Raw genomic sequence first — 27,102 nt, forward strand, 5'->3', positions numbered from 1 at the left:
TGGGACTCCTTGGTTCTATTCCTGCCTGTTGAAGGACACTGGGGTCTAGTGGCTAGAGTAAGGGAGTGGGGGGGATCAAGAGTCCTGGGTTCTGTTCCCTGCTCTGCAGCCAATTCACTATGTGATGGTTGCCCCTTTTTGTGCCTTGGTTTCCCCATCTGTAAAGCCGGGATAAGTATAATCCTCCTAGGTAGGTTTGAGCTCCTCAGAGAAGGTGCTGGAGATGTGCCTCCATGCTCCCAACCCCCCTTCTTGTGGCTGGAAGCAGAGAGAGTTCAAATCTATTAAACTTGCCATGAACTGAAATATGAGCCTGCCCCAGGCAGCTGTGAGGACTGACAGCTCCCAGCACCATGCCCCACATCGCCAGACCTATATAAATGGACTGAGTCTCCCCAGGCATCAGGACTGGGGCTCGTGCTGTCTAGGTGCCTGGACCCCCTCCACCCCAGCGGGTTCTCTGGGATCTGAGCGGGTGAGCTGGTCTGGGATGGTGAAGAACACATATATGCGCTGGCGGCTGCCGCTCGTCTGCCTCCTCTGGGAGATCGCTATGATCGTCCTCTTTGGGGTCTTTGTGCGTTTTGACCCCGAAGCCGATGCACACTGGAAGGAGGAGCGGCGCCAGAAGAACCTCACCAGTGACATAGAGAACGATTTCTACTTCAGGTATCCATGTGAGTACAGCTGGCAAACACCAGCCCCTGCACTGGTAAATGCCAGACCCCCCCACAGGCCAGCCAGGAGGAAGGTGAATGAGACAAATGTCACTGAAGTTCTGGGGCTCGTGAAAGTCCGAGACAAGCAGCCCCAGGATTGTGAAGGCAGGTGCTGCGGGAACTTCCCCCGGAAGCTCTGCTCATGCACCTCCATCCCAGCCTGCAGTACCCCTGGCTATTGCTGCCCTGAGCCCTCCCATTGCCCCTGCCCCCCCAGCTCTGCCCAATCTTGCTCCACATCCCCCTGTTCTATCCCAGTATTAGGTTCCCCAGAACAGCCCACCCAGAGCACCTCACTCCTGACCTGCAGCTCCCCCCACCCTCATCCCAGTCCTGGGTTGCCCACCCAGCTCTACCAGTGCACCTCAGTCCTGACTTGCAGCTGCCCCAGCCCTATCTCCTTCTTCCAGCTGTGCAGATGTATTTCATCCCTCTCCTGCAGCAAAGACTGAACTTCTTGTGGGGAGAAACTATGTCAGACTGGCTGGTTTAGGGATTTAGATACTTGCCTGCTAGAGACCAGGTGGGACTGAGCTCATTTCACAGTCACATTAGTCTGCACTACCTGCAGACATGGGGGGTGGATGGGGGGAAAGCATCTGAAGGGCTAAAGGAATGTGGGAATGTTGTATCTATTGCTGGGATCCTTGAGTCTAAGCCTAGGGCCCCCCTGCTTAACAGGCTGTAGGACAGGGATCGGCAACCTTTGGCCCACGGCCCGCCAGGGTAAGCCCCCTAGTTGTTTACCTGCCCCATCCACAGGTTCGGCCGATCGCGGCTCCCACTGGCCGCAATTTGCCGTCCCAGGCCAATGGGGGCTGCAGGAAGCAGCGGCCAGCACATCCCTTGGCCTGCGCCGCTTCCAGCAGCCCCCATTGGCCTGGAGTGGCAAACCACGGCCAGTGGGAGCCGTGATTGGCCGAACGTGTGGACACAGCAGGTGAACAAACCGGCGGGCCGCGTGCCAAAGGTTGCCGATCCCTGCTGTAGGACATCAGAATGCTCTCTGCTTGTCCAGTGAAACACACTAAGGAGAAGAGGAGGAAACTGTGTATGAGTCCATAGCAGTTGGGATGTGGTATGTGGGACGCAGGGTTAATATTCTCTAGCCCGTCCCTGCTGGGTTCCAGCTCTGTGTGGACGCGTATAGGCTGAGATGCACACCCCTAGAGGTGTCTGCATTCACCTGCTGCTTTATGTATATAGTTTGAGAAGTACCTGGGGTCCTTTGGGAGGAAAGGTGCTGGTGGCTGTTACCTTGCCAAGCAGCACACATGCTTGTGGCTTCTCCCCTCCCCCCAGCACATCTAGCCTGGGAGAAAGCACATGGCTGCCCGTCAGTCCTTGCTTCATACAGTCCTGCCACCAGATTGAAAGGATGGCTGTGGTGATTCCCTGCCTCCGGTGAGTCACCCCTTCTGGCCTCAGCCCCATCATTCCTGCCAGAGAGGACTTATCACATCTTCCTAAGGGGCAGCCCTTTTGCCCAGAAACTGGGCTGGTTACACCAAAGGTGCGTAGCCTCCCACAAACTCTTCCGGCCCTGTGACTGGAGCACTTTGCCATGCCAGTGCCATGTTTCCTATGCTCTGCAGGACCAGGGGATAAACTTTCCTCCATCCTGCAGGCTTCTGTGTGCTGCTGCCTCCCATGGGCTGTGCTGGATAAAGCATTTCTTCCTGTATGGAGGAACAAATCCCTCAATTCTCCAGCCCTTTCCTCAGCCCAGGACATGACCCTGCCCCACGGAGCTGAGTGGGGATGGGTGTGACAGCACCTCGCTGACCAGCAGGCCAGATCCAGAGCATCCTCCCTGGAGGAGATGTGGGTGCAAAGATACAACACCTGGTCTCCCCTCCCCATCCCTGACTCCATTTTCCTCTAGCTGTCACTGACCTCTAGCTGCCATGAAAGCCCCTCGCCCAGGAGTAGCCCTGACCTCCTCATTTGCGGTGGAGAGAGGAAGGCTGTTTTTCCCAGAGCTCAGTGCCGTGGAAAGCTGGCTCAAGGGAGAGGCTGGCATCCTGGGCAAGCAGCAGCAAACACCTGTGTGGCTCAGTGCTCACCAAGCTGGGTAGCATGAGGAAGTGCTGTGCCACCCAGAGGGAATAAACAGGTGCTGAATGAAGGGCTGATGTACTTAATGCTGGCTGCTTCGCCCTGGGCTCAGCTGAGGGCAGGGGGACATGTTCTGGGAGATGACTGACAGGGCCACAATAATGACTCATGGGTGTAACATAGAAGTTTGATCTGCCTGCAGTGTCTTCGAGGCATTCCCTTGCCTTGCACAGGGGCCCTTCCCAGTCGCTCAGGGCAGGCAGAGACAACATCTGAGGGACTCAGGACTTTGCCGTTAACACCCTTGCTTGGGTTTCCTGAGCAAAATGCTTCACTTTGCTAAACCAGGAGCTAACAGTGAGAGTGGCCCAGTCCCGACAGCTCGTCGTGCTCCGAAGCAGCAGTGCTTTGCTCTCTGACAAAGCCTCGCTCCCGCTACTTAAATGGCTGCAACCTAGCATATGCTGCAACAGTGTATCCTCTTTTACAGCTAGCCAATAGGAACAAGCTCGATTTCACTCATGCACACCTAGGGTGGGACTCCTTAGCCCCTGACTAGCCAGTTTAAAATACGGCGTGGTAGCACCGATGGGCAGGGTGGTTGTGGGTGGGAGGCTGACCAGCTGTGGGGGATGGAAAGCCAAAGAGTGAGGTGGGCAGCAGGGAGGGTGGCAGGAGCTGATGGGGGTGGAAATAGGAGCTGACACAGGGAGGATCTAAAACATTGTGTAAAATGGCCAGATGGTGGGTGCTGTGTGCACAGAACCTCACGGCTTGGCGGAGATGCCCTGGCACTTGCAGCGGGGGCTGTCAGCTGGGATAGACACAGCTGCGTTAGGAATGGAATGGAAAAGGTGCAGAGTAGGCAGGTGGTGAGGTCTTCCCTAGTCAAGGAGCATTTATCAGTGTCACGTTCACATCCAGCCCCGAGAGCTTTCAGCAAACTCTAAGCTGATATGCCAGCACCAGGTGAGGACTCTGCCGCTGTGTCCCCTAAGGAGCCCCAGTACCTCAAGGCATGTTTAGGGTGGTGCCTGGTGCAAATGGATCTCTGTGGAAACCTTTGAGCAGATTCAGGCGTTAGTATTATTTTGAACTCCTGTAGGGGGTGGACATGGTGATACAAGTGGTGTCATAGGGGCCTCCTTTCCTTAGATGAGAAGGTTTCAATTGTTCTGGGTTTAGCTGGCATCAGAAGATTAGTGGGGGCAGGTGAGATGCCCTCTCTCCCCAGCAACAGGTAACCAAAGCCAGTTTCCTGTGCCGTCCCACCTGAGTATAGCACCGGGAGCAGTGCCAAATGCCACCAGCCAGCCAGCAGTGCTTCTGGGGGCAGCACTCCCAGGAGTGGGACATGCAGTTCTTTCAGGGATAGGGGGAGGGACTGTGCTCCTGAACACAGAGTGTGACAGACACCAGCCTTTGGGTCACTTGAGGAGGGGAGAGCACACACCTCCCATAGGCAAGGCAGCTGGGGGATGAGCCATTTCTCTGGAACAAACCAGCTGTGGTGTATAGTGGGGGAAGGGAAGGAGGCAGGTATGTGGAGGGTGAACTGGGTGCATGAGGACAGGGGGAGGCAGTAGCATTTGCAACCAGAAAAAGCCGACTCCTGCAAGCTCTGTTGATAGGAAATTCCAGCTGAGAGGACACGGTACAATACAGGGCCAGGACTCCAGGTCACCCATCCCTGTTTGGCACAAGATCAGCGAGACGTCAAAGGCAAATGAAAATTACTTTGGTGTTTGAGCAAGTCACAGGGGAGAGGACAAGATCTTCCAAGGCCTGCAGGCAACTCCGGGTATTTCAGTGAAACAAAGGGAAAAGGACCCCTTGGTGGGAGTGTGCAATATAGTCGTTACAGTTGCCGTAAGTGTGACAAACTGCAGCTGACCTTGAGGATTTCAGATACAAATCCCTCAAAGAGGCTTGCAGGTCCCAACCCAAGCAAGTATCTCAAGCTGGCAGCTTCCTCGTTAGGTTGTGTCCTTATCAACAAGTGCATGCAAGATTCATGTTGAGTGCCACCGACCCAACGCCCATGCCAGACCAAGCTGGGAGGCGTGCAGGTGTCTGCCAGGGCGGGAGTGACGATGAGGCTGAGACTCCAAACTAGTGTCACCTTGTTTAATAAACTGGATGTACCCTGGAGGCCAAAGGCTATGCCACTGATTAACCCCTTCTAGGTTTGTCTTGTCCCAAGCTAGGGCAAAGGGGACGCAAAATACCTGCCATTCTCAGATGGGGAGGTCTAGCTTCCTAGGGAAACTCACCTGGATTGCTGATCCCATCCTGGTGTCTGAGTCCTCCCTGGCTCACAGCAGCTTCCCTGTGCACTCGGGCCATTGTCTCATGTGCAAACAGGGATCATTCAGCTGGCTGACCCCTTTACAAAGGGCCTGAGCCCCTGTGCAAGCCATCCGGTGGGAGTCACCTGGTGAGTGGCAGCTCAGAAAAGTCTGCAAAGATAGACGACCGTTTCCAAGGCTGCATGAGGGACTGAGCCACGGATCTGTTTTGAACAGTGGTTCTCAACCAGGGGTCCAGGGCCCCCTGGGGGGCAGCGAGCAGGTTTCAGGGGGGCCGCCACGCAGGGCCAGCATCAGACTCACTGGGGCTCAGGGCAGAAAGCCAAAGCTCTGCTGCATGGGGTTGAAGCTCGGGGCCCTGAGCCCCGCCACCCGAGGCTGAAGCCGAAGCCTGAGCAATGTAGCTTTGCGGGGGCTCCTGTGGCATGAGGCCCCAGGCAATTGCCCTGGTTGCTACCCACTAACACCAGCCCTGGCCTTTTATATGCAGAAAACCCATTATTGTGACAGTTGGGCTGTGGATGTTTTATAGCATGTTGGGGGGGCCTCAGAAATAAAAAGGTTGAGAACCCCCAGTTTAGAACACTTCCATTACAAATACAGTGTGTTATAGCTAAAACAAAGAAGCCTAGAGACTAGCCCAGTTGCCTCTAAGGATTGTCTTTCAGAACAGGGTTTACTTATGAAAGCCATGTGTCCAACCCGTGTTCGTCCAAAGTTGGCCATGTCTACACTACAAGCCGTGCTCACTAACTCTCGTCGTGCTAGTGCAAGTATATGTACCTGAGCTGGGAATTACACCCCTAGCTCATAGTGTAGGGGTAGCCACTGTGCCTATTTGTTAAAATCTCCCATGGTGGCATTAGCCCCAGTGTGGCTCTGTGGGTAGTGGCAATGAGGGCCACACTAGTGTAGATAGGGCAGTGGCATTTTTTCTGTGTCACCTCTGCTTAGAGCAGGTCTAGGTGGTTGAAATGGTTTTCATTAGCGTTTCCATCCATCAGTGGAACTGACCTGGTTTGTGCAGTGGTGGAAGGTGCTCACAAAATAGCAGCAGACAAAGAGTGGACAGTGGGAAACTCTCTCTTCTGGCCCTAGAGATGGTTCCTCCTGGGTAGGGTTAAAAAATGTGGGCAGGGAGGAAGGTGTGTATAACTGATCTAGGGGTGCCCATTTCCAGGGCCGTCAATTCAACCATGTTCAGCAACAGCACTAAAATTCACTTGAATTTAACATCAGCTGGTGAAATTCCCTGGAGGATGAATCATCTGTTCTGAGTGCGGGGAGAAGGGATGAAAGATTCTTCAGTGTAGACAGTATTCCAGGGGCCATACTCTTCCTGCAGTAAACAGTGAAGGTTGCTAAATGACAACAAACTAAAACCCAAGTACTTAATTGTAATGTAATAAAAAGTTAAGGGCATCATGACTCCTACTCTGCCCATGTGAGACACAAACACGTTACTCTTCTCAAGGGCAAACAAAGTACAAAACTTTCCTTAGACTGTAAACTCTTTGGGACGGGGGGTGGTCTTTTTGTTCTGAGTTTGTACAGCTCCTAGCACAATAGGGTCCTGGCCCATGAGTAGGGCTCCTTCATGCTACCACAATACAGATAAATAATAATAAAATAATATAATTAATATCTCAACCCCACCACCTGAACTATGACTTTTGGGCCTTATTTTATGTATTATTTCTCATGATCTTGATTTTTGTCTAAATATTTTTGTTAAAGTGGGAAATGTCAGTTAATATTATTTAATTGGCAATAGACACATATTTATTGCTTCTTTCTTTTCTTTTTAGAATGGTGTTGGATATGTAGCCTAATAGGGGAAAGTGTGTATCAGTGTATTTATGGTAAAATTTGTGTGTATGCAGATTGGCCTTTGAGATCTATATGGTCTGGATCCTCGACTGGTGTCAATCAGCAGAGCTTTGTTGGAGCAAGTGGAACTATGCTGACTTACACCAGCTGCGGATCTGGCCCTGTAGCTCGTCTGTATGGATTTTCCTAGGTTTTTCCGAAAGAACAAAAAAAAGCCAGAGTCTGGCACAGCGTGACTGGATCCCATCCACACCCGCGTCCCCCGACACCTTGGTAGAGCTTGTGAAGTGCACAGTAACTGAAACCAGGACTCCTGCAGAGCCTTGCTTCATTCAAGGCCTGATCTGACTCCCATTGAAGTCAATGGAAAGAATCCCATTGGCCTCAGTGGGAGCTGGATCAGACTCTCGTTCCACTCAAGACGTGCGCTGTCACTAGATGGCAAACTAGCCACAAAAACGCAGCCGGCCTTCCCTCTGAACACTGGGAAAAGGGCTGGAAAATCCATTGTAAGTGTCAGCGCCTAGACCGGACTCCACATGATTTAGCTGCACAGTGTTTTCCTTTCTCTGAGCTAGCCCACTCTCTAAGCCAAGCTGACAGTGCCCAAGCATTTAAACAACAAATATGCTATGCTGTTGTGCAATATTCTGCACACTGTGTAGTACGGACATTGACGTATCTGAGCAATATGGAATGTTTACCCATTCCATTCCACAGTGGCAGAGTGCAGCACATGCTGGTTTGCTCGTGGGATCCCCCTGGGAACTGGTGGAGGGAACCGGTCCTCGTCGTCCTCCTCTTGCTCAGGAGGCTTTTGCACATGTGGTTTTTATGGTTTAATTTATAACTGTGCCCAAGTTTCACTTTACATTGCTGTGGCTGATCGTTATCGGAAAGAAACCAGCAGTGCTGACGTCCACTCCAGGTTTATCACATCAAGGATTCCTCTCTAGAGGCTCATTTTCCTACCAGAACGTATGGAGCGGTGTCTGAGCTGTCATGCCCTGAGTACCAGGCTTATTTAGTACAAGTGTCCGGTAAAGCGGCTGTGCACCTCCAGTCAGATGAAGGTTCACTTTCGATTAAGAAAACAATGAAACAGAGAATGAAAATCTCTGGGTGAAATCCTGACTCCATTGAAGTCAATGGGAGTTTTGCCATTGACTTCACTGCAGCCAGGATTTCACCCTCCATTGAAGTGAGCAGAGTGTGTGCCTCCTCTCTGTCCATCAGTTCTCTCTTGTCCTGTACTTAGATTGTAAGCCCCTAGGGGCAGGGACTGTCCTTTTGTTTGCTGTTTGTACAGCGCCTAGCACAATGGGGTCCTGGTCCATGACTGGGATTCATTTGTATGTGCTATGATAGTACAAATAATGGCTGCTAACAATAATAGTTCCCAGAGCAGGAAGGACCAGAGCAGTCAGTGACACTGGGTTCTGACCCAGCACAGACAGGTTGTTGGGCAAAAAATTATCAAAACTTTTGTTTTTTTTTAAATGAAAAGGGGTTTGTTAGTAGAGCAAAAGTGTGCATGGAAAATGTTAATTCTGATTCAAAGTCTCTGGGGTTTTTTTGTTAAAAAATGGAGATTGAAAACAAAGAAATGTGTTGGTAGATGTTTGTGCTTTACAGCTCAGGTTATTTTTATACAAGTGTTTTGTTTTCAAAACTGAATATTTTCACTGAAATGAAAATCAATGATGTTTACTGAAAGGGCTTTCCAAACACTGATGGTTTTTCCTCAAAGCCAAACTATTTTACCAAAAAGCATTTCCAAAAACTGAAGGTTTTTCATTTTTCAGCTTGTTTTAAAAATGTTTGTGTACAATTTAAAATGATTTTTTCTTTCAAAATTTCTCCTGAAAAATCATTGGTATTTCTGACCTAGGGGTATTGCCAAGTTCCTAAACTGCAGGAGTCCCCGCCTCCCCTCCCCCCATGATAATGATGAATTCTCCTCCCTGACACAGCTTTCCAGGATGTCCACGTCATGATCTTCGTGGGTTTTGGCTTCCTGATGACATTTCTCCAGCGCTATGGCTTTGGAGCTGTTGGCTTCAACTTCCTCCTTGCCGCCTTCGGGATCCAGTGGGCTCTCCTGATGCAGGGCTGGTTCCATTCTTTCGAGAATGGAAAGATACTCATTGGAGTGGAAAAGTAAGAGGGTTTGGGACTGATGGAACCCATCTCCTGCTGGACAGTGGAGATGCAGGGAGGGAGGGGACCAAGCAGCCTGGAGGTTCTGCCCCTGCTCTTTGTGGAGAAAGGGTGCTCCAGATCATATTACATCTTCTGCCCTGCCTGCTGTTAAAGACCCCATGGAGCCTGTTTCATAAGAAAAGGTCTTTGGTCCCAATTCCCCCTCCCCTCCTCAGCTGTGAGGGCGCTGTGTACCTGTGACTGGGTTCCACCCTCCACTCCAGGGGTGACTGGCTCTGGTGGATGGTGAGGAAGGAGCCAGGTAAGACCAGCCACGTGAGACCAAATCTCACAGGCCCCAGGCCAAGCCCCAAGTGTCAGGGCCATTGTTTGTCCTCGGTCTTGGGACTTTCATTGCTCAGGTCCTTTTGGACAAACAGCCTCAGATCATTATGCCATTCTCCACATGCTAAGGACTAGGGTGTTACCTGCACAAAATTCTCTGTTACACACACTCTAGGACACCCACCTTTACCCTTCCATGGGCTCAAGGCATAACCCTGTTAATTTAGGCACTCCACCCTTTCCCAGTTCTTAGGGCTCCGGATATAAGGCACCCAACTTTACCCTAAATTTGTTGCTTGCACATTCTAGGACATGCCACCTCTACTTAGTTCCTAGGACTCAAGGCTTCCACCTCTACCTAGTTCCTAGGGCTCAAGGCATATAACCCAGTTGATTTAGGCACCTCCACCCTTTCCCAGTTCCTAGGGCTCCAGACAAAAGGCACCTAACTTTACCCCTCCGTGGGCTCCGGGCTCTACTCCTCCATGGGCTCTGGGTAAACACCCATTCCCTGTGGACTGAGAGCAAACACCCATTCCCTGTGGACTCAGGGCTTAATCTTTTGCGGGTTTACAGGGTCTTCCACCAGTGAAAGAGTCTTACACAGTAATATCCTACTTAACCTCTATTTATTAACAATCACCAAAACAGAATGCCCATGCTAAGCATATAATGTTCACCACTCCCAATAAGGCAGACAAACTTAACCTGATCCTGACTGGCCAGCAGGAAATCTGCGGGACTCCAGTTTTTACATGGTGTAATAGCAGGGTGTTGTGGTCTGGCAGCTCTGATCTTGGGGCTGTGTCCTGGAGATGGTTCTCAAGAACTTCCTTTTGGATCCAGTTTAAATAGTGAAACTTGAGTCCTGCTTAGCTGTACCTTAATCATTTAACTAAAATATGATTAAACAATTTTCTAACCAATCCTAACATATTGTAAAACAATCCCTTTAAGCAATCATACCCCACCACCTCAATTGATTTACACCCAGCAAAATTTGTTATGCAACAGACAAACAATCAAAGAACCAGACAGAGACCATACAGATAAACAATAGAGAACTTGTTGATAAGTTGCCAGACAGGATGCCATCACACAAAGTTTTCTTTAACCATCTTAAGATTTGTTTCTTTATCTGGTGATGATGGGTACTATTAGGACAGGATCGCTTTCTTAACAGCCTGATAGTACATTGTTTTAATGTAATTTAGATAGAATGTGAAGATGTGACTTTCTGCTTCTGCTCCTGGCTGCTGCTCTCCTAATATGGCTGCAGACAAAGGCCTCAGACCTTACAATATGGCTATAGGAAAAGGCTTTATCCTTACAAGAGGTCTCCTAACTTCCCACTGGGAGCTCCTCTGGGGACCCCAGTGAAGAGAGACCCATAACTCATCTCACCCTTAGCCATGCATATACCGAGTACAGTGACAGCAATTAACCACTGGAACAGTTTACCCAGGGTCGTGGGGGATTCTCCATCACTGGCCATTTTTAAATCAAGACTGGATGTTTTTCTAATAGATCTGCTCTAGGAGTTATTGTGGGGGAAGTTCTGTGGCCTGTGTTAGAAAGGAGGTCAGACCAGATGATCACAATGGTCGCTTCTGGCCTCCATCTATGAATCTATGCTGCCACCGCCCAGCGGGAGGGGGATGCAAAAGTGGTACTGTCCCTTAAAGGGACCGTGTTCTAGTCACACCCAGCAAGGGGGGTGTTGGTGGGGAAGCCAGGATGAGGTTCATGTCCTGGCAAGGTTGAGACTCTCTGGGAGTGGTGGAGGGGGGGAGGATCTCCATTACTAACCTGCATTACTAACCTCCATTACTAACCTGTTTTCTCTCCCATCCCCTGCTCCCCAGCCTGATCAATGCAGATTTCTGCGTTGGTTCTGTCTGCATCGCCTTTGGGGCCATCCTGGGCAAAACCAGCCCTGTGCAGCTGCTCACCCTGACGTTGTTTCAAGTCACGCTCTTTGCTGTGAATGAGTACATCCTCATCAGCCTGCTCCACGTAAGGCTCCCCTCGAGTCAGAAAAATCGGCTGTCTCCTGCCCTTCCTCTCTGGCAGTGCAAACAGGGTGTCCGAGCCAGGTAGAGGGGATGCAGGTCCGGAGTGAGGTGCAGCAGCAGAGTTGTCTGTAGGCTATTGTACAGTGCCTGGCTCCAGTCAGGTCCATCAGCTCCTTGTTTGGCTAAACACACAGGGTTAATTCCAGCCACAACAATTCAAGCAGAAATGTAAAAGGATTCCAAACACATCAATGAGCAAACAGCCGGGGCTACTTCTCCCACCCTTTAGCTTCTCTCCTACCTTAGTCAGGGAATGGGAAATCTCCCAGGGTTCTGCAAGCAGCGGCAGTGACTTGAGAGCAAGGGATCCCCTCTGGTGGGGTTTTCCTAAGACAGCCAGGGAGTTTCCACACAGAGGGCCTGATGCTCTCTTTGGGTATGTCTACACTGCAGAAAACCCTAGCAGCAGCAAGTCTCAGAGCCTGGGCTCCAGCCACATCGGGAACATCTACACTGTTATTTTTAGCCCTGTAGTGCAAGCCCGAGTCAGTTGACCTGCGCTCTGAGACTCGCCACTGCAGGGTTTTTTCTTGCGGTGTAGCCAGACCCTTTATGGCTGTACAGTATTTCCCTCTTGGCTCCTTCCCTTGCTGTAATATTTCTTTACCTGAAGAAAATCAGAGCACACCATAAAGTGAAAACCTGTCTGTAAAGGAGCCACAGGGCCTCTGGCAGCATATGAGAGATTTTTGTTCTGGTGGAGGAAAAGAGATTTGTTCTGAAAGGGGAACCCATTCACCTCAATCCTAAGTGCAGATGGGGTCAAAACTGGGGTGGAGGTGGAGGAAGGATACCTCAAATGCAGAGAAATAATAATCCCTAGGTTTTATATATTACTTTTCATCTATAGATCTCAAAGCACTTTACAAAGGAGGTGAGCAACACTATTCCAATTTTACAAATGGGGAAAGTGAGGCACAGAGATGTGACATGACTGGCCCAAGGGCACACAGCAGGCCAGTGACAGAGTCAGGACTAGAACCCAGGACTGCTGGTCTCCAGAGTCCCAGTCCAGTGCTCTAGGTACCAGGGCAACAATTTCATGGTTTAAAATAAAATTATAGTACAGATAAATCCTCCGCTGTTGGGAGCCCAAATGCACAGGGGCATCTGAAAGGGAACAAGTGAAACTGATCCGCCCAGCTGAATGAAACACAGAACATCAGCCAGCACAGGGAAACTGGGTTCTTTGAGGTGCCAAATGTCACTAACCTAGGTATGCAGTGTTGTTGTAGCCGTGTCGGTCCCAGGCTATTAGAGACACAAGGTGGGTGAGGTCATATCTTTTATTGGACCAACTTCTGTTGGAGAGAGAGACAAGTGTTCGAGCTACACTGAGCTCTGCTTCAGGTCAACTTCTTCAGACCTGAAGAAGAGCTCTGGGTAAGCTCAAAGGCTTGTCTCTCTCACCAACAGAAGTTGGCCCAACAAAAGATATGACCTCACCCACCTTGTCTCGCTTACGTAGGTGGCCTTAGTAACCCAGCAGAGGGAATGCAGGGGGGGCAGGGGTGGTTAGTAGATGCGCATAAGCTAGGAAGGGTATTCTTGTTTGAATATGTGATGATTATCTTTACTGTATCCCTTTAAACTCTCATCTCTGGAACTCCCTCCTGTCTCATTAGCGAATAATTTAAGTGTCCAGACCGGAGCTTGTGTGTGGGGGTGGAAGTTCAACCCTTTTCGTTTTGGGGGACTGCCCATTATTTCCATCTGCATAGTTGTTCCTCCCGACACCAATGCTCTGGGTGAACTTAGCTAGGGAGAATGCCTTTGGAAAGCTCCCTTCCAGGAGAGTTCATCTCGGCAGCTGCATGTGTGTCTTGAGGCAGAAGAAAAGGATGGAAAACAACAAGCACAAGTGTGGGAGGCAGCAGCAGTGAAGGGAAGAGGGGGAGAAGAGGAGGAAAGTAAGAGCTGAGGGGAGAGATGACTGGGGTTCATTCCTCATGGTGGCCAGATCCTGATTACTCCCCTCCCTCAAAGTTCTGGGGTGTTTGCACCTCGAGTTCTGAGTCAGCCCCTTAGAGAGATAAGGGCTAGCTGGGAAGTTTGGATCCAGATCTGAGCATTGCCAATGGGTCTGCAGTTCTGGTTCTGCCCATCTCTGCTCATGGGCTTTACTGGGAGTTTTGTGGCTTTTTAATATTTGTTCTAAAAGCCCCAGGTTTCAAGGGGCAATAAACTCTATTTAAAAACCTGTTCTTTGTCTGCCCTTTACCTGCCCACGCTGGGACTGCCACCTTGGGGTAGTTCTACTCTGGGATGCTGTTGGAACCCATGCGCCATGGAGTCACATGATGGAGGGGCCAGAAATGCCCCTTTGCCATGATGCCTTCCACAGAGGAGGCTAATTGGAAGGATGTGGCTGAGATGTTCTGCCTGCCAGTCGGAGGGACCAGGAGCATTTCTGTTCCCCTCCTGTAGTGACCCAGCACTGGCTGGATGGACGGACAGTCGATTGGCCAGAATACTCCCAACATGTGAATTTTCCTCTGCTCTGTGTCCACAGGTTAAAGATGCTGGTGGATCCATGACCATTCATACCTTTGGAGCCTATTTTGGCCTGACAGTGACCAGAATTCTGTACCGGCCCAACCTGGAACAGAGTAAAGACAAGCAAGGCTCTGTGTACCACTCCGACCTCTTTGCTATGATCGGTGAGTTAACTGTGGACTTGGAGACTTCATGAAAGCTGTGCTGGGTCCCTCCTACATCCCACAGGCTGTGTGAAACCAGACTGGAGCCAGTGCCCTAGTGATGAAAACCTGTGTATCCCATTTCCTAATCCTGACACCTCAGAGCTGGCCAGTCCCCCGCCCCCAACCCCCTGCCCCAGGGCTGGATAAAATTAGAATTAGTGCCCTAGAATTGTAAGGCTCCATGTGCCATTCCCAGACACCCCACAGCCCTGTACTTCCAACCTGGGGGCTGACTGGAACTGGTGCTATGAAGTGAGAGGCTCCATGTCCCATTCCGAGACACCCCAGAGCCCGCCAGTCCCCCCAGCCTGGGGTCCAACCACAATTGGTGCCCTAGAAGTGAAAGGCTCCATGTGCTATTGCAGCTTTGAGTTCCTGGTTGGAGTGTTTCGGGAAGAGGGAAGAGTTGGCCGTGGAGGCGGAGCTGGGGGTTTGGGGCACGGCCGGCTTTAGCCTCCTCGCCATATAACTATCATCTCTTGTGGTTTCTTTTTAACCCCCCTTCCCCTTGCTGCTCCCTGTTTTCCTTCCCCTCCCTCCTACTCCTCCCCCTCACTGTCCCACTCCTGCCCCTCCTCTCCCAGGTACCCTGTACCTGTGGATGTACTGGCCCAGCTTTAACTCAGCTGTTTCAAACCATGGGGATGCGCAGCACCGAGCCGCCATTAACACCTACTGCTCACTGGCCTCCTGTGTCCTCACCAGCGTGGCCTTCTCCAGCCTGCTGCAGAAGAAAGGCAAGCTCGACATGGTAAGCACGGACTGGAGATGCCTGCTGTGCCCTCTCTTGGCTCATGGATGTCTGAAGGGCCAGGCAGTCTGATTGGGGCTGCTTCCTTTGGTGAGCGTGCACCGGATTTCATGGGATTGCATCCAGGGCTCCTAGCCTCCTCACAGCAGCTTGAGACATGTTAAGGGAATGAATTGTTTTGCAAAGCTCTGTCATGAAAACCATGTGCGGTTTCCATGCAGCAGCAGGTATGTGAGCATGCTTGGGCAAATGGAGGAGCAGATATGTGTGATCACCTGTGTGCCGATGGATCCATAGGACGGCAGAGCCATGCAGGCACCTGTGCTGCAGAGCCGGTGGGAATGGTCCCATGGTGGTGGGCATGTTCCAGGGTTGAACTGTACGGTGTCATGAAAGCATATGGTGTTAGGTGTGTGTGCTTGTGAGGGAGTGGGGCCCATACAGTGACGTGTGTGTCAGAGCAGGGTGTTTTCTGGGTGTGTGCTCGTGTATGGGAGAGACAGCAGGCCCCATACAGTGCTGTGCTTGTGCCAGCACCAAGCTTTGGGAATATCTGTGCAGCAGTGCACATGTGTGTATGCAGTTTTTTGTTTCTACAACATGAAAATGATGCCCCAGCCCATCAGCTGTTGACATTTCATCTTCAGTCTCCTCCCATTCATGTAACTTTTGGTGGTCAAAAATCTCTGGCTTCAGGCAAATCCAGTAATTTGGAATTTGCGATGGGCAGGGAGCCAATCCCAATGCAAAGGAAAATGGGCCCAGATCTTCATTTTCTCTGTGAACATTTTCTCCCCTGCTTTTCTCCTTGGTTGCCTTGAAATGTTGCCACTAATGGGCTTAAAACTCTCTTGTCCCAAAGCCGAAGTGGTAAGACGTGAGCGTTATTTGCACAGGTTCATATCCAGAATGCAACGCTGGCTGGTGGTGTGGCTGTGGGGACCAGCGCGGAGATGATGCTGACTCCATACGGATCCCTCATCGTTGGATTCCTCTGTGGCATCGTGTCCACCGTTGGATTCGTCTACCTCATGGTAAGTGCTGCTCAGAGGAATTCCAGGCTCTTGCCTCTTAGTTAGGGAGAGGAAATAATCTCTCTCTCTCTCTCTCTCTCTCTCTCTCTCTCTCCCCTCCATTCCCTCCAGCCATTCCTGGAGTCCAAGCTGAACATCCAGGACACCTGCGGCATCCACAACCTACATGCCATGCCGGGGCTTATTGGGGGGATCGTGGGGGCTGTCACCGCAGCCGCAGCCACTGAAGAGGTGTATGGAAAGGAAGGGTAAAATGGCTTAAATCTCTCCCATGGCGATGGGGTGGGTTATGGGTCAGCGTGTGTGTTGGGGGGGAAGGAGATGAGATGAGTCAGTGGCAGCAGCTGAATTGCCCCTTACAGATATGCATCCTGAGTGGTGCTGGGCCTGTAGGGCTGAGTCAGGCTTGGAGGATTGCAGCCTCTTCCAGCTGCCCCCTTTTGGGAGACCCTATAACTCCAAGGCCCACCTTCATTCCGGAGGACTCTGAGCAGGGGCAGTTGGGTTCATGAAGGGGCATCTCTTTATCTCTGTTGCTTCCTTTTCTGGGTCAAACTCCGGGATAAACCGTGAAGGTCTCAGTCACCCCGGGTCTCGTTGTTTTTGGAGCCCTCTAGTTTGCAGCCTGTTGGTCCAGGCTGAGGCCTCTGGGGGTGGGAACGGACTGGAAAAGAAGGAATAAAAGCAAAGAGGCTGGGCTATGTTGCTACAATCTCCCCACTCTCCGATGGGAATGTGTCCTCTCAGTGCCAGGGAGATGGTTTGAAGGGGCTGTGAATGCAGCTCCCCCGTCCTCCACAGCACGGACTCCCTGACTCAGAGGAGTGTCTCTCTGACAGCTGGTCTCATCATTTCCCTTCCTCGCAGGCTCATCAGTGCCTTTGATTTCACGGGTGACTACAAGGATTGGACGCCCACTGTCCAAGGGGGGTTCCAGGCAGCTGGCATTTTCGTGTCCCTGGCCATGGCCTTGGCTGGGGGGGCCATTGTGGGTGAGTGCGCGGGGTGCAGGGAATGGAGGAGAAGGCCCGGGTCCAGGCTGTGGTTGTAGAGTGGCCGGCTCAGCCACTCGAATTGCTCACACCCTGGCTTACAGGAAGGGTCCATCTCCTGGGCTAGAAGACCCTTCTGCTCCCACATGCAGCCCCTGAAATTGAGATGAGCCCTAAGGCTTGCAAACATGTGGCATTCCAAGGACTATTTTGTTCCCCACTGGCCCTATCACAACAACCCCTTAATACCTCTCCCACCCCAGCATCGCAGGAAGTCCTACCTCCAAAAGTGGAACTTCCCGATGTCATGTGGGAAATGTTGATTGGTTGAAACTATGATGTCATTTCCAAAACTACTGCCCTCTGGACGTAGGCCTTCCTCGTGTGGCAGCGCAGCGCTGTGCCCTGCAGGTCCCCAGCAGAATGGGCAGATCCTGGCTCTGGCACATTGTCCACCACGAGACACACTGGGATAAGGCACATCTTTGACAGCCTGGAGCGGGGAATTGCCCAGATGTTCTGCAGCCCCATCTGCTGCTCCATCCCCTTTTAGCAGGCAGGATGAGACTTTGGGGCATGTTCTGAACCAAAAGGGGGGCTGGAAAATAGCAGCAGGAACCAGGAAGGCTGCAATGAATGGGGAACATAACAATTTTAGAGGATCAGTTCTGTATCCCAAACAGAGCTGAGCGTTTCCATGGAAAACAGGCCAGGGCTTGTGAGGTCCCAAAGGCTTCTGCTTCCAGCTGAACTCCCCCAAGTCCAGAAGGGGAGAGGAAATAGATCAGCGAATGTAGAACCCTGAATCTCAGCAGATTCAGCCTGAGTCCTTGGGTTAGTTTGGAAGTTGCTGTCTGGTTCTGTTTGTGGCTGGGTTGGGTTAGATGTGAGTCTGGTTTGATTCAGTGCTGAGCTAAGGGTGAGCTCTAGTTCTAATTTTTTCTGTCTCTGATTGGCTGCCCCGGGTGTTACACTTGCGGTCAGATGCTCTGCATTTCCCCATTTGACGTTTTGCTGCTACCATCCTGTGGGTGGTTGGGGTACGGCGGAATTCTAGCCCACGCCTCGCCTGCTGCCTCCCAGGGATGTTGCTCTCTCAGGAGCAGGTCTCCATTTTAGGAAGCACTTTTCTGCTTTCAGCATCTAACAGATAGTAGGAGAGGAGATGGCCCCTTCCCCAGATGTTTCCCATAGGGTTGCCCCCATTGCTATAATGCACCACATGATTCACGCTTTAAAATTACCCCCAGCCTGTGAACTCCACTTCACTGACTTCCCTGAAACAAGACCCCCCTAGGCCTGCGGGGCAGGGAGAATATGAAGGGCCAGGGCTAGACATGCTCAAAACTGACCCAACCTCACTTCACCTACAACACAGGAAGGGAATAGTTTCCCTGATCCCTCTCTCCCCCAGCCGCTCACCCCAGTGGGGCTCGTCCCTGGCCGCTTTCCCCTGGCCCTGGCCTGCTTGTTTCTCATTGATTGAGGCATTTCCCATCTCACTCTCTGTTTTGTGGCTTTAAGGTGCTATTTTGAAATTGCCGTTCTTGGGGGACCCTGCTGATGAGAACTGCTTTGAGGATGATGTCTATTGGGAGGTGAGCTATGGGGGCTGGTCCTTGTCACTGTGGCCAGGGCAGGGGAGCTTTGGGGCCTGGTGGCCTGTTTGCAGGAAGTGCAGGGGAGGGTGTCGCAGTCAGGTGCCCTTCGGCTGATGGGGATTTGGGGCTCAGTGTCCATATGGCTGGGGTAATGGGGTTTGGTGATGGGGGCTGGTGCGTGGCAGAAGGAGGTGTTGGGATCCTGTTTGTGGCTTTAGGCCTGAGCTCTGTGGACTGTTTGGGAGTTGTGGTGTGCCACAAGGTGGCGCTATTGTCCATGACATGGCCGCACCATTGTTTATCGTTTCCCTCCCCAGCTGTGTGGCTATGGCACCCCCCACTGGCAGGAAAGCAGGCTCTGTCGATACCTTCATGACAGGGCATGGGAACCTGATGGAAGTTTCGTTGTCTTTGCAGGTGCCTGAGGATGAGGAGAGCGGCCTGTACCACATGCATGACCCCACCCTCAAACCTGTGACTTCCTAACCCACCTGGGTAGGCAGGGCTGAGATGCATAGGGAGGGCAGGCCTTCAAGAGCCCAAGAGCTGGTCGGGCAGAGGGTGCCCCTAGAGCACTAGCACCCAGCACTTGGAAGTCTGCATGGATAGGGACTAGTGGATCCTGGTTGCCCTCGTGGCAGCACACAGGCACAGGGCACTGGCCAGTGCCATGCACACATGGGCTCATCCATCAGGGATCCATGACAGCATGCTTGTCTCGTGGCAGAAATGCTGGGCACCGAGACCTTTCTCATGTGGGTATGGCAGGAAGGGGGCTGGGGAGTGGGTGTATATGGGTGTGTGGTGTGACTGTACTAACTGCCTGTTATTGGTGTCACAGTAAAGGGCAAGATTTCACCAGGAGAAGGGTAAGGAGAGGTGCTAAATGGCCCAGCACATGTCTCTCAGGCCATGGCCAGCCTAGTGAAACCTTACCCCAAAGGCGACTGCTCAGTCACTAGCCCAGTTGGGGGCGGGGGAGGGGTGCGGGTGCCGGGCAGCTGCCAGGGGAATGTGCCAGGTAGCCGGGGGGCGGGAGGGATACTCTCCATCATCCTGCTGTTAAGAGGTCACAGACAGACCCCTGACCTGCCTCTTCCTCTGGGTTTCCTTTAGGTGGCATTTGGACTCCTCCTCCGTCTCTAGCTCTCCAGAGACACTACTGGTGTATTTTGAGAAAAGGAGGTGCCCTGCGACAATCCCCAACTGGACACAGACTCTTTGAGTGCTTCCGAAGGCCCCATTTCCTTTCCCACATTCCCCTCTGTGGTGGGATAGCTTGGAAGAGGCCCTGTTTACACTAAGCAACACACTGGAGAACAGCCAGTGAAGCCATATGTCTTTGCTTACCTGAGAGCACGGGGCCAGAGGTTTGAAACAGACACTGCGGCATCTCCCTTAGCACTGCCACAGGGCAGCGGCAGTGGGAGGGGGCTTAGCACCTATGGGGGGAGTTGTTTTACTAGGTGCTTGTTGGGTGGGATCTCTCAGGTTTCAAGTTCCCAGATTTCACACGGGAACAATTCAGCTGGCGCTGTGTCTGGGCCCAGAGTTAACTGGACCCCACGACACCTTGGATGCTGGGGATTGTGGAGGGTGAAGGGCCAATAATAATGGATCCAGTTCGGGGGTAAGAGAAGCCTGTCCTTGCAGCTGGGGGGCACTGTTACACTTAGAGGAGATAATCATACTTGGCACATATCCAGTGCTTTGCAATCGTTAATAATTAACCCTCCCAACACCCCTGTGAAGTGGGTAAGCATCATTACTCCTATTTGGCAGATGGGGAACAAGGGGCACAAGGAAAGAAAGTGACTTGCTCAAGGGATTAGAGTCTGCGTGCCTACCCCCTTTCTCAGTTCCTTTGCGATGCTGACTCAAAACAAATGTTTGCTTTCTTGGCCTGACCACCGGGTCCCTGACTCCTGGAGCTCCCCGACTCCTGGAGCTCGGTTGCCCTTCTCTCACCTTCCTCTTTGTCATTAGCTCTTGCTCCTGGACGTGTGAATAAAAAGCACTGTGTTATTCTTTCCAGCGGTGTGCTCCGTTGGGTAATGAGTAGGGTTACCAGATAGCAACTGTGAAAAAACAGGACGGGGTGAGGGGGTAATAGGCCCCTATATAAGAAAAAGTCCAAAAAACAGGACTGTCCCTTTACTAGGGTGACGAGATGTCCCATTTTTAATGAGCAGTGACAGTCAGGTGGGACTCTGGCCATTGCCCCATTTCCCCCAGTAGCAATACAAAGGGAGCCATGGTGGGAGGATGCTGGGATAGAGACAGATTCACTTGCAACATGATTGGTTCATGGGAATTTTTCAGCCTTCAATGGAAGGTTTGGTGTGGGGGAGGAGGGAGGGTTGATCCCTGTTTTTGTTGCACAGAGCCCCATGCTACCAGCCTCCTCTCTGAGCCAGCGCAATCAAGGGGCTGATCAGGCCAACAGCCCCCTCCTGCTACTACACTGGGGCAGGGAACGGGAATGCTGCTGGTGAAAACAAAGGAGAGAGCATCTAAAATCCAAGGACATGGGGTGAGGGGAGCCAGTTGGCCTATGGGCCCAGCACCATGTTCCTGAAATACATTTCAATCCATCTTTTCCCAGATGCTGAACCCCCCTCTCCTCAATGCCCCGTGAAGTCAGGGGAGCTGGGAAGCTCCACACCTCGGGGACTCCGGCCCACATGGTCTGGTTTCAGACTGACTTCAGACACATTGTGTGTTTTGAACACCATGGGCTGACAATGCTGTTGTGCCTGGGACATATCAGGGCCCAGCTGCTTAGAGCTGAGCACTTACATGGGCTCAGATTTCCCAGAGAGCTCAGGTCCCATTTTAGGCACCAAAATAAAGGGCCAGATTTTCCAAATTGCTCAGCAGGTGGGGTGCTGGGCCCTTTTGGAAATCTGGCCCTCATGGCAAATGCTGAGCACTTGAAAATCAGGCCCATCTGTGCTCACATTCCAAGCCAGTGCCCGTATCAGTGACTGGTTTGAGGTCTGGCTGGGCCTTTGGGTGCACAGCTGTACTCGCTGCATGTGAAATCACAATAACCATGCACACAGATATCACACCTACATGGTTCCGATGATCTGGGCCTAGGACTGCCTTGCGGATCATCTGCTTCTCCAAACTGCTGGTGTTCGGGTCCAAATGGTGTTGTGCTGGCTGCTTGGTGGAAATATTTTTGCTGCACGTTGATCCCTTGCGAAAATGGGTCACTTTGCTCTTCCAGTCTGAGCAGAACTGCTGCCTCTGTTGTCCCCACTCCCATATTCTCCAGGCTGCAGTGACCGGGCCTCTATCGCTCTCCTGGGGAAGCTGTTTCACTGCCCAGTCACTGACTATTCGGAACTTTTCCCTCTTTGTTGGTTTCAGGCCATTCCTCCGTGCCTACCCCTCTCTTGGGACAGATCATTCCCTTCTGTCTAGATGGTTATGCTGGAGGGTCCTGATCCGTCAGAGTCCAAGATACAGAATGTGGATCCCTTTCCCATATTAATAATACCTAGCTCTTGTACATTGCTTTTCATTGGTAGAGCTGAAAGTGCTTTACAAAGGAGGGCAATATCATTATCCCCATTTTACAGACGGGGAAACCAGGCACAGAGGGGGGAAGTGGTTTGCCCCAGGTCACTCAGCAGAGCCAAGAATAGACCCCAAGTCTCCTGAGTTTCAGTCCAGTGCTCAAGTCACTCAACCTTCTCCCATCCATCAAGCACATAAGTGAAAAACTGGCAATAAGAGAGGAATTTGGGGGCAGGGGAGAAAACCCGTTCTGGAGCCAGTGTATTTCTCAGGGTAATATCTGAGGAACAGAGAGCGAAAAGGAAAGAAAGGCGGTGGGAGGGGTGATGGGGTCTCTTCTCTATGTCTCTCTGTAATTCTCACACCTGAGAGGGGGAGGTGAAAGTAGCTATTCACGCCCCCTTGGGATGTGACACCCTCATTTTCCATGCTGGGTAAAGACAAAAACCCTTTACAACATGTTTCTGGAATTTGTCAGCAGCTGCCAGCGGCAGCATGTTAATTAAATGTCGGCAAAGATGGAAGCAAGAGGCCCTGCTCTAATTGGACAGTTTGCTTGGTGGAACTGAAAAACATTGTGACAAAGGAGGAGGCTCTGAAATGCTGTGTTCCCGGGTCGAGGAAACCCAGCGCCAGGAGAGGCTCTGGTAGAAATCAGGGTTTGTCTTGGTTTGACCTGAGATGACCCTGCTATTTAAAAAAAAAAAAAAAAAAAAAAGGACTGCCATCCTCTGCAGTAATGGCGCAAAGTTTGCAGCTTGGAGCACTGTGGCAGTATGGGCCAGTACTGGACATGCTTGGGCACAGTGGTGGATTAACAGACTGCTGGGGGGACCCCTGCACGGTGGGCTGGGGTACTCGAAAGCAGCCCCCAGCCCATGTCCTCACACTGCTCAGGACAGGTGGTGGGCCTGGGGCTCCCCACAGCAGCCCAGGCTCCCTGGGCAGCTCTTACCGTGTCTTACCATGGTCTGGCTCCGGGTTCTGGCCTGGCCAGGGGGCAGGGCCTTGTGGGAGGAAGAGGAGGAGCAAGGGACAGGGCCTCCTGGTGAAGAGGGTGTGGGGAGCCCAAATGTTCTTTGTGTCCAGGGCCCCAATAAGTCTTAATCCACCTCTACTTGGACAGGGTGGCAAAAATTAAGGGGTGGGCTGCTGTGGGGCAGTTTGGATCTTTAAAAGGGGAGCTCTTCCTGACACTCTCCCCCGTCCAAAGGCCCTGAGTCAGAGTCTCCACTGCATGCACCTTAGAGCAGTGCAAAGGGAGTGTGAAACATGATCAGATCCAGGTGGCAGGGTTTTGCCCTGGTGGACATGATTGCACAATGTGCAGGGCAGTAAAGACTCAAACCCTTGTGACGAGGCTGGTAGCAATCAGCGCCACTCCTGGGTCAACTGGAGAGAGGGAGATGAGGTGCCCCTGCCTCAGGGGTCCAGCTGGCTGAATTGGCAGGGATCCTAGCCCCCTTCACCCCCATGCCTGTAGGGAGCCAGGGACAGACCTTGGGAGCTTCAGTCTTTTGTGCTAATAATTCTATTAATGTGATAAAAAGCCATTCCAGTATTGTGAAGTAGTTCCTTCCCTGCTTAACTAACTGATCTGGTGGCTTGGGGACCTTACTGCATTTTCCATAAGAACAGCCATACTGGGTCAGACCAAAAGTCCATCTAGCCCAGTGTCCTGTCTTCCTACAGTGGCCAATGCCAGGTGCTTCAGAGGGAATGAACAGAACAGGTAATCATTGAGTGATCCATCCCTGGCACACAGAGGCTAGGGATACCATACTAATAGCCACTGATGGACCTATCCTCCATACATTTATCTAGTTCTTTTTTGAACCCTGTTATAGTTTTGGCCTTCACAACATCCCCTGGCAAATAATTCCACAGGTTGACTGTGTGCTGTGTGAAGAAATATTTCCTTTGTTTTAAACCTGCTGTCTATTAATTTCATTTGGTGACCCCTAGTTCTTGTGTTATGAGAAGGAGTAAATAAAACGTCCTTATTTACTTTCTCCATACCAGTTGTGATTTTATAGACCTCTACCATATAGAATCATAGAATATCAGGGTTGGAAGGGACCTCAGGAGGTCATCTAGTCCAACCCCCTGCTCAAATCCCTAAATGGCCCCCTCAAGGATTGAACTCACAACCCTGGGTTTAGCAGGCCAATGCTCAAACCCCTGAGCTATCCCTCCCCTTAATCCCCCCTTAGTTGTCTCTTTTCCGAGCTGAAAAGTCCCAGTTTTATTAATCTCTCCTCATATGGAAGTTGTTCCACACCCCAAATTATTTTTGTTGTTCTTTTCTGTACCTTTCCCAATTCCAATATATCTTTTTTGAGATGGGGCAACCACATCTGCACACGGTATTCAAGATTTCCCTGCGATGCTCTTTGTTTACAGAGCATTTCACTCAAGTCTAGAGTGACCATCCATCCCGTTTGTAAAGGGACAGTCCTGTTTTTTGGGACTTTTTCTTAAATAGGTGCCTATTACTCCCCAACCCGTGTCCTGTTTTTTTCACAGTTGCTATCGGGTAACCCTACTCAAGCCTGATGAGTTTCACTTTCTATTTTGACTCATGGGGCTTGAGTCTCAGTTTTGCTCACCTCCTTTTTATGCAGCTTTGGCACCATAATGGAGCCTTCAGGGTGGTGGAAATGGCCCCATTAGGAATACCTCCGCCCACCGAGGGCCTTGCTGGCTGGTGTAGAGCAGACGTAAGCACTCCCAGTCGGGGATTAGGTCGGAGTATGTAAGGGGCAGGGTGAGGTGCTTAAAGTCACTCTCCGACCCCTGCCCCAAGGGCAGGAAGGGCGTGACTGAGGACTAGGCCTGGGGCACATCAAGGCTCCCATGCTCTAATTTGGTGCTGTGGTGTTTGGGTTCCTAGTGCTGCAGGGGAAAGATTTAATCTCACCTCCCTCACTCCCAGGAATGGATTAACCATTAAACACACTGTGCGGTGGCACAGGGCCTCCAGCAACAGGGGGGCCCCCAAAATGCAGCAGCGCAGCAGGGCACAGGCAGGCAGGCTGCCTGCATGCCATGGCCAGTGGCACCGCGCTACTCCCAGAAGTGGTTGGCTGCTGGCACATCTCTACGCGCCCCTGGCTGGGGGGAGGTGGCTCTGCACGCTGCCCCCACCCCGAGCAGCGCACGGAGACCCACTGCCCCCCTCCCCTAAGGGGCACGCAGAGACACACCAGCAGCAGCAGAGCAGGGCTAAGGCGGCTCCCTGCCTACTCTGCCTCCGTCCCTCTGTGCCGCGCCGCTCCCGGAAGCGGCCGGCATGTCCCTGCGGCCCCTGGTAGGGGGGTGTCTCCGCGCGTTGCCCCTGCACCGAGCACCGACTCCGCAGCTCCCATTGGCTGAGAACTGCCCCCGCCTAGGAGCCACTGCCAGAAGGGTGTGCCGGTCGCTTTGGGAGCCGCGCCACCAGAGGTAAGCGCTGCCCCCCTGACTCCCTCTCACACCCCAACCCCCTGCCCCAGCCCAGAGCCTGCACACAAACTTCCTCCCAGAGCCTGCACCCCTCCCAACCCCTTGCCCCAGCCCAGACCCCACATCCCACACCCAAACTTCCTCCCAGAGCCTGCACCCCTCCCCCAACCCTTTGCCCCAGCCCAGAGCCAGCACCCCTCACCCCCTCCCATACCCCAATCCCCTGTCCCAGCCCAGACCTCACACCCCACACCCAAACTTCCTCCCAGAGCCTGCACCCCTCCCCCCCAACCCCTTGTCCCAGCCCAGAGCCTGCACCCCTCAGCAGCTCCTGCACCCCAATCCCCTTCCCCAATCAAAATACCTCACTTTATTTTCATTTACTTCCTGTTACTTATAATATAGGAGGAGGATGAAGAAAAAAAGAATGTTCTTTTTCTTTGCTGGGTCCCAAGGCGGGGAACCCGAAAATGAAGCTGTGCACAGGGCCCCACCAACTCTAAATCCGCCACTGCTCACCCCGGAACCTGTTTTCACTGGGGAAGGAAACAGCAGGCCTTTCTGTGCACATACCTTCATCTGGGGGAAATCTGCCCAGCTAGAATTCGGAAACCTCTTAGGTGTCGTAAAGTGCCCCCTTTTAAAAAGTGAATCCTAAAATATTCAACCCAAAATATGGGAGTGAGTCTTTTTAATGGGCATGTTGGTTGCCACACCAAAGAGGGAGCTCCCAAGGAGCCAGGTGGAGCCAGGTGTCGTGGTTCTCAGGTTATTCTGGCCCTATCCTTACCCTGTCTATTTATCTCATCTCCATCAGCTTATCACCATGCAATGGAACTAGTGCTAGTGTCTTCCTGTGCCCTGCCTTGCACAGTCCCCCAGGTCTGCACCATAGGCTGCTCCCAGAAGTGTTGCCTTGCGTTATGCTAGGATTGTGTGTTCCCTGCCCCATGCCCTGCTCCAGACTCAGGCTAGCAGGGCTCACGCTGGTGCTCTAAAAAAGAGCTTTGTAGATGGTGCAGCCCAGGTTGGAGCTTGGTCTCTCAAGCCCACCGTTCACCCCCCAGCTTTGGCCAGCCTGAGCCGCACTGGCTATGAAGCTGTTTTCAAAATGAGTCTGTGGCCCCGGGCTGGGAGGCTCACTCCCAATGCAGTGCAGACATGTCCTTCCTGGCAGCCCTCTCACTGCTCCCCGCGGCAGAGGAGGTCAGCGCCCAAAAGGTCAAACAGCCCTCATTGGCTTAACAAGGCCACTACCTCGTGTCTCCCGGGGGGGGAGAACACTGTGTGAGGGCCCTTTGCTGAACTTTATGAGTCTGTCCTGCTCTCTGTGCCTGCGTCTGACAGGCAGGCAGAGCCTTGCACATCTCAGCCCCTCCGTCCCTCCAAATACATTTGCTCTGTCCACTCACTTTCAATGGACTGTTTTCCTCCCTGGTAGTACGTTCCCATGCCTGTCCCTGGGAGATGGTGGACTAGGCTCTGTAGATTTTCCCCCTTTTGCTTCCCACTACCCCCAACAGAGCCTTGGTAAAGAATGTCAGTCTCAAGATGGCGTGTGTGAAGTTCAGT

The 27,102-nt window shown here is 52.0% G+C and overlaps 1 protein-coding gene across 4 annotated transcripts in view; it reads left to right on the plus strand.

Moving 5' to 3' along the window:
- Positions 1-20,588, plus strand: part of RHCG (Rh family C glycoprotein) — a 37,664-nt gene extending 17,076 nt beyond the window's left edge. The window contains exons 1-11 of one of the 4 annotated variants that reach the window (XM_037910186.2): positions 411-677; positions 8,890-9,076; positions 11,269-11,419; positions 13,991-14,138; positions 14,765-14,931; positions 15,828-15,965; positions 16,077-16,213; positions 16,833-16,957; positions 18,482-18,555; positions 18,976-19,053; positions 19,675-20,588. In XM_037910186.2, coding sequence (XP_037766114.1) covers positions 491-677; positions 8,890-9,076; positions 11,269-11,419; positions 13,991-14,138; positions 14,765-14,931; positions 15,828-15,965; positions 16,077-16,213; positions 16,833-16,957; positions 18,482-18,555; positions 18,976-19,044 — 1,383 coding nt within the window. In that variant the 5' untranslated portion in view covers positions 411-490 and the 3' untranslated portion in view covers positions 19,045-19,053; positions 19,675-20,588. Of the gene's footprint in view, positions 1-410; positions 678-7,341; positions 7,347-8,889; positions 9,077-11,268; positions 11,420-13,990; positions 14,139-14,764; positions 14,932-15,827; positions 15,966-16,076; positions 16,214-16,832; positions 16,958-18,481; positions 18,556-18,975; positions 19,054-19,674 lie in introns of those variants that run through there. The other 3 variants (XM_043524688.1, XM_043524689.1, XM_043524686.1) reach the window with 3 other exon arrangements.
- The last annotated feature ends 6,514 nt before the right edge of the window (positions 20,589-27,102 follow it).

This window comes from Chelonia mydas, chromosome 10 (genome assembly GCF_015237465.2).
Source record: "Chelonia mydas isolate rCheMyd1 chromosome 10, rCheMyd1.pri.v2, whole genome shotgun sequence".
Lineage (NCBI taxonomy): Eukaryota > Metazoa > Chordata > Testudines > Cheloniidae > Chelonia > Chelonia mydas.